This window comes from Sesamum indicum, linkage group LG7, assembly GCF_026168435.1.
Source record: "Sesamum indicum cultivar Baizhima isolate 11 linkage group LG7, ASM2616843v1, whole genome shotgun sequence".
Classification (NCBI taxonomy): Eukaryota; Viridiplantae; Streptophyta; class Magnoliopsida; order Lamiales; family Pedaliaceae; genus Sesamum; species Sesamum indicum.
The window spans coordinates 6,176,420-6,184,084 of record NC_142663.1 but is presented as its reverse complement, the minus strand read 5'-3'; the positions used below and the strand labels follow the sequence as shown (position 1 = coordinate 6,184,084).

Sequence of the window (7,665 nt, the reverse complement as noted above, 5' to 3'; positions counted from 1 at the left end):
GAAATTACTCGAATATTCTTATGAAAAAATAAGAAAAGTTGTTTAAATATATATATATATATATGTATATGTGTAAAAGTTGGATGAAAGCTGGGAAATTAATGATTGTTTATGATATATATGCCAACTGATTTTACGTATACCTAACTTGCAAAACCCAATGCATTGTTGGACGGTACATAACACATAAATTTTGTCCAAAAAATGTCAGACATGAGAAGCAATGGATTGAACAGGAACTGATTTTAATTTGGTGCTCATGTCCTTTCCCCCTTTGAAAAGTGAGAGGATTAATGAGGTTGCGGATCAAGGGTTAAGATTGAGGTTTATAAATAAATAATATGTCTATAAGTTTAGAGGTCGACGATAATTTTTGGTCCATACAAAATAAATTTAAAATTTGATGTACGTCGCTCGAAATCAGGATGTCCGGTCGGATCGCTAGGTTGAGGTCGCTGAATCCCTCTTTCGAATTACATATAGTGGATCCTGAGAACACAGCAAACGTAAGACTAGCCGAGAAGCCCTCGGCGATGGCCCTCCGATACTTAAGTTAGGAAAAGTAGGGTCGAAAATATGATAACGAGATCGAGTGAGATCATAAATATGGCGGTAAAAATAAATGGTGAAAACGTATTTGAATAATCATAAATGAGGCTATTTATACTTGTACGGTACCCTCTATGTGTACGACACGTGGCTCCAATGAAAGCGGCCCACGTTACCCCCTGTAAAGCCTGTCACCGCCGCTGCTGTACCTGTGCACTGGATCCCACCTGCGCAGTCATAGAGTGCAGATGCATGTAAAAGTGCTAAAAATAAGGGGGTATTTCTGTAATTATGTAATTTCCCTCATCAAAATCAACAACATATATTAGAGACATCGAGATTGTCTCAATAAAAATTCTCTGATGGTCAAATTAGGAACGACCGTGAGATCTTAAGAATGAAGCAATAAGTCATAGGCCATGTGCCTTTTATCCCAGAGTCTAGCTTGATCGGGTTTTGAGTCGGTTGACCAGGTCAATGTGTCAAGCCTCATCGTAAGGGGCATGAGGGATTTTTGGTCCAAACTACATCAGGATTGAAGGTTCGATTTACATTAAATTGTAGCTATTTATCGCATTTTATATAAAATTATCGTAATTTATTATTTTATTGTTATTTACAATTTGAATGTTAGTGAGTAATGTGTGGAACCATTAACTGAAATATTGAGATTATGGAGTAATAATCACTCCTATAGAAATAAAGTTCAAAGTGAGAGGACAAATATCAAATTAAAAAAAAAGCCATGTAAGAACTTATTAATTAGGGATAATTACACTCCCCTCTCTTGAGGTCTTGTGTAATTACATGTAGATTTCTTGTAGTTTGGAAAATTATATTTAACACCCCTGATATTTATTTCTGTCTAACGAATAAGTCCCTCTATTAGTTAATATTCACTGAACTTGCTTATATTAACAAAAGAATATGTATCTATCCGCAATTGATTTATTACTATTTATTACAGATCAAATACATTTTTTTATGATTAAATTACCCTCATACGTTTTCAGGCGTTAATATATGTGAGTAGGTATATTTCCACTGTTATAAGGGTAGTTTAGTCAGAGAAAAATTGTTTGATCTACTATAAGTCAATAATAAGTTAATTGAAGAAAAATACCAATTTTAATTCAGTAAATTAAGTGTAGTTTGACTAATTGGGTTTTTGTTAGACAGAAAAAAATTTCAGAGTGCTAGATATAATTTTTCAAACTATATGAGATTTACGTGTAATTACACCAAATATCAGAGGAGAAGAATGTAATTCCCTATTAACTAATAGTGAATAAACACTTGTTTTTTTCTTCTTTTTTTTTTCTTTTTTTGTTCATCAAGTCTGATCACCACCACCACTGGTCATGACATGACCCTTGGATAGACTACCCAACCCTTACATTGATAGATGGAATCAAACGCAAAATATTTAATTAGAAGTGATCAATTCTTACCAAGTGAGCCAACAAATACTGACAAGAACCATTTAATTTTATAGTATTTTTGTTATTTTACTTATTAAACATTAAAAGAGGTAAATAAAAATTGTTGTGATGCTTTATATTTATTTTTAACTCAAAAATCAAAAGAAAAAAAATGATAATTATTGAATCGAACTGACCAATTCGATTTGGTATCCAATACAACATTTTGATGTACTGAATTTTCGATTTGGTTCAATTTTACCTATGGGATTTATAGCTAAAGCTCAGGAGAATTTGATCATTTTAACCTTATTTTATTTATATTGCTTCCTTTATTTAACCTTAGAAATGACCTTTATGCCCCTTTACTAAAATAGAGAATATCCATATATACACATCAATTATTCAATGATGTATGATGAAATAATTCTTTATTCAACAATAAAATTGCAAAGGTTGAAACTAATTATGCATTAGGTAAACCTGCCTAACTCCAACTTTATAATAAACTTCCAAATTCATTTTCTTTTATTCAATGTGTCTTACATCATTAAATACTCATCCAATATATAAATAATTTCCAAATCATATTGTCACATTCTAAATAAATAATAAACTATTATTTTGTATATATATATATTTCTATTCATAGAATTCGAACCCACAACTTTTTGATTTGAAATCTTAATCTTACCGCTGAGCAAGACCTCATCAACAACTTCGGAATTTAGGTCTAGGCAACAATTTCTTTGAAATGGCTCTAGAACGGCAACGTTGTTACATTAATTACGTGCGACAAAAATTGCTACGATATTGTCTAGGAACAAGACGGTATGACCTTTTGACAGTCCATACGAAATTATCATCTTTTAATTTATTAAGGGGTAATTACAAGGACTCAAAAGTAATTTTTCTATCAAAAGCATGTGGTTACATCAGAGTAAATACTTGATAGAATTTATCCTATTTCGATTATACAGATAAGCAAACACCTAACTAATTATACAGGAATTTTTTTATCATTCATTTAATACAATTTTCAAAGTAAATGGGACCTTAATATTTATTTTAATAAATAAAATTTTTTGTTAGTTAAAATTAATTAAATTTAATAATACTAATAAAATTTAGATGAGACCAAATAATTCTGAAATTTTTGAACTTGTGAAATGGATATTTTGGTGAAGTTGTATTTTTGGGGTTCAGCTCAGAAGCACATGGGCTCCTCTGACTTTCTTGATGGGCTTGTTGTGTCAACCCCCCCCCCCCCAAGTTTGCATTTCCTCTTGAGCCCATAATTTTAAATTCTTTTTATATGAATTATTTGAATTTTTTATATTTTCTTAAAAAAATATTTTATAAGATATTGTGGAATATTTGATTTTTTAAAAAAATAAAATATAAGATTAAAAAAATAAGGAGTTATAATAAAAATTTGAATTTACTTCTTTACTTTTGGTTGTATTAATTATAAAATTACGATATTCATTTAAGACTTCTTGAATTATAAAATAAAATGATACAATGAATAATACAACCGATTGCTTCCATCAAGAAAAAGATAAAAGATACAAAAAATTATTTACCACAGCTAACTCATAGTAAAATAAAAGTAAGGCAAATGTTTTATCCATCCTTGCAAAAATTACGGCCAACAACCATTATGTGGTTGTGGTTATGACTATTTGTCACGACTATTTATTATTAATTATGGCTAAATTTCATGATTAAATATTATATTTCTTGTAGTGTCCCAACATAACTATCACGAACAAAATTATATGAATACATATATATATATATATAGAACTGAATTTTTTATTATAAATCGTAGATTGGTATAATACATGGTAATTAATATATGTGTATAAAAAACCCAACCCTTCCTTAGTTATTACTGCCAAGAATCAATATTCCTTGAGACAGAAAGGACCAAATTGATGTGCTTAGCCCTAGTCTTGGAGAAGTAGTGATCAACCAGTTCAGCATACCTGCGAAACAACTCATCCATGATGTCTCTTCCAAAGTGGGATTCTACCATTGTCTCAACCACTGCCCTAATAGTCTTCGCCACTTGTCGCCCTCTTGATAGATTCTCCAACCCATTAACAACGTTTTTGTTGTTGTTGTCGTTGTTATTGTTTTCCGAAGAACCTCCATCCCAATCAATCTCGAATCCTTGTAAGTGGTTGATGATGAAAGAACCTTCTTCTTCTACTATATTCGCCACTTCTTCCGCAGACGGGGCATAGTAGGGGGCATTGAAAGAGTCGATCTTCTCTTCTTGGATTAGACCCTGCGTGATTGGAAAAATTAATTGCAAGTATTTTAATTTTGTAACTATCTATGATAATTTTAATTTTATATGAATTTATTTTAATAATTTTATTATAGAATTTTAAAAATTTATCACGTTGCAACAAAAATGGTTTGAATTTACAAAAATGAATAGAAAAAATATGTGACATGTTTAACCTAGTATCTAGACCAAGAGAGAGAAAGAGATGTATTGTACCCTCACAACTTAAAGATAGAATATTTATTGCACTATAAATTCTAAGACTATGATATTTGACTTGTAATGGAAAATGATGTTTCGAATTGGAGGTCTTGTCAACAATTTCAAAATCACGTGGGAAAAATAATAGTCAAATAATATTTATCATCTTGTAATTTACATTTTTTTTTTACTTTAGATTTTATTGGTTATGGATCATTTTTTTTATCCTATAATTTTTAAAAGGCTAATTACCTTTTTGCTCCCATAAAGAAGGCATATTTTCTTATTAATCGTATGCTTTACGGAATTTCTGTTTTGATCCCATTTTGTTAAAAAAAGTTTTTAAGTTAGTCCTCTGCAACTTTTACCGTAAATTTAAACGGTAGAAGTGGTCAAACATTATGCTAATTACTGTTGGAGGTGCTTTCATGATGAAATTTTAAAGTAATAGCATATTCATGTTTATCTAAAAAAAAAATAGAATATATATATAAATATAAATTGTATTGTTCAAGATTGAATAAATAGAAAAGCCAAAAGCAATTATAATATTTAAATATGTAAAGATAACATAATTAGACTGACGTTTGACTAACTTGAAAATTCTTTTTAACAAAATGGGACCAAAACAGAAATCCCATAAAGCGTGGGAATAATAAGGAAATATGCCTTCTTAATAGGACAAAAAAGGTAATTTAGTCTTTTTAAAAAATTGTACTTTTAGTCTCATGGCATATTTCTGCTAGATATTCTAACGAAAAATGTTGTGTGCTACACATGTGGCTAATAGGATCTTTATTTTGGTTCTATTGATTATGGGGTTCTCACTTTTGGCCATATAACTTTAAAAAAATAGCTAGTATTTTTTTATCTCATGCACTTAATGAGCACGTGGACTTTTTCCGTTAATATATGATGGAAAGGTGACATGTTTAATAATATTTGACAACTTAAATTTTAATTACTTTTACACATGTAATAATCTGTATTTTATAGAAGTGAGCATTTAAATTTTGTCCAATTGGATTCATAAAATCTATTATTTCAAAATTAGAAAAACATTTTGTGGTAAAATCATAATCAACGCATCCAAAAACATTTTTCTTCTTACCTCTAACGCCATACTCATGAGGGCCTGAGAGAGGAGCTCCCACTGGTGGGTGCCCACTTCGGCGGCGGCATCCGGCGAGCTCCGGCCCATGAACGACAGCAGCATTCGGCCGCCGGCCACCATCTCCGCCGCCCGCGATCTCAGAAATGCGAAGAAATCTTTCTGAAACTGTGAGAGATAGGCCTTCACTACAGAAGGTGGGCTTGTCTTAGATATGTAAATCTTTCCCTTGTTCAGATGTTTGCCTGCTTTCGTGTATAGATCCGCAGGAACCTGCTATCTCATTTTTACTGCTTGTCAATCAATCGGAACTCACAATATTGTAATAAATCACAGAAAATTTATGTTTTTTGTCGTGTAACTATAGGTCGTTTCATACTTTTTATCATGCAACTTACTCTATAACATGTTTAGTTCTATTTTTTAACAAATTTAATTTTGAACATCTCACATTTAATTTTTTTGTGCGCAAATTTAGTCAAGTAATTAATCTAAATCCTCATCCAAATATAGCATATTCAAACTTCAAGAGTTTTAAATTTATTATAAAACAAAAATTTATCCAAACAAGTCATAGAAATATGTTTTTTTTTTTCATTACAGTTAAAAGTAAAAATTCATGACAAATTCTAATTAACCACGTATGTGCGATGATTATTAGTCATTGTTTCTGCGAGCAATATCAAAATATATACGATAGTGTTTAATCATAGCTAATCGTGGTTGATCGATAATATTAACTTACTAAGATAATTCTGAATCCATAGTGACCTATCTTGTAGCAAATAATTAATTTTTTTTGTAGTGATACTAACCTGGGAGAGCCAATGGAGACTGGAGGAAGAGTACAGCAAATGCAGGCTCTTCCTAGGGAACAACCTACCGTAGAAAGAACCAGCTACGCCAGATATGAAGCAGCCGTCCGGCCCGATGCCTGTTTCCTTCTCAAGATTACGGTAGAACTCCGGCAACGACATGAAGACGTCGTTGAAATCGTTGCCCGGAAGGTCGTTCAACGACACACTCAGTTCCGGCAATGAGATCCCCATTTGAGAGCATGTGTAGTAGATTTTGCTAATTATCTCCGAAACCACCATCAAAGTGTTAGGCCCCGACGAGCAGCCTAAATCAGCGATCCCCATAGTTTGTGCAGGGAGAGTTTTGCATAAAGAGTCAGCCACTGCTTCGTCCATCACTGAAATCGTCGCTGATATTATTTGTTTCTGCAAAGTGTACATATTTTTGTCCCATGAAATTATAATATATATATATACACACACATATGCAAAATAATATATTCATTAACGTATGATTTTTCCGTATGTTTTATATTAAACTGTATTGTTAAAAAAAATATATTTTCACTAACCATACGTGTAAAAATAAATATGTTTTCACTTTAATTACTGTTTCAATTAAAAATAAAAACAGAGAAAAAGTATTTTCAAACCTGCACGACGGAATTTTTAGCATAGCTGGTTTCCCCATCTCCCTTGTTCATGTGAAGAATTTGCATTTTTTTCTATTAATTTTTTAAAGTATATGTGTAGAACAGAAAAGAGTGAAAAGCTTTCTTTGAGTTGAATAGATACAATATGCATACACCACTCACATATACACATGCATTTATAGATGGGACGAAGCTCACAGTAAATTCACAAAGATCATTTTATAGAATAGGGTTAATTATTTTTAGACCCCTCTAAAAATATATAATTATATTTTTTTTTTAAAAAAGTTTTAAAATTATACTTACACTCCTCCTAAAAATTCACTGTCTACATCTATCCCCGGCCCCTTTCGTAAGAGCTCGAACGAAAAATACTGGTGTTAACAAAACAATTATATAAATTTTTTATTTTACACTTCATTCAATATTTTTAATATAATAATTTTATACTTATAAGGAAAAAATGTAATGACGTTAACCTTACTATATATATATTATATTTATTCCTTCATAAGTACAAAAGTATACATGAAAATACTAAATGAGGGACAAAATTAAAAAATTATATATGTATTTTTCTTTGTTAAGGTCAGTATTTTTCCAAACCCTAACTAGAAGGGGATTGGACGTACAT

At 30.9% G+C, this 7,665-nt stretch overlaps 1 protein-coding gene across 2 annotated transcripts; it reads right to left on the bottom strand.

Moving 5' to 3' along the window:
- Positions 1-3,766: 3,766 nt before the first annotated feature.
- Positions 3,767-7,172, bottom strand: JMT (jasmonic acid carboxyl methyltransferase). 2 transcript variants are annotated; one of them, XM_088882802.1, is made up of 4 exons: positions 7,032-7,172; positions 6,397-6,804; positions 5,582-5,857; positions 3,767-4,266 (listed from the first exon to the last, which is right to left on the bottom strand). In XM_088882802.1, the coding sequence occupies exons 1-4, from the start codon at positions 7,095-7,097 to the stop codon at positions 3,865-3,867; spliced, it is 1,152 nt and encodes a 383-aa protein (XP_088738928.1). In that variant the 5' UTR covers positions 7,098-7,172; the 3' UTR covers positions 3,767-3,864. The 2 variants fall into 2 exon arrangements, with proteins under 2 accessions (XP_088738928.1, XP_011083897.2); XM_011085595.3 differs by having other exon boundaries at positions 5,582-5,854.
- Between the last annotated feature and the right edge of the window lie 493 nt (positions 7,173-7,665).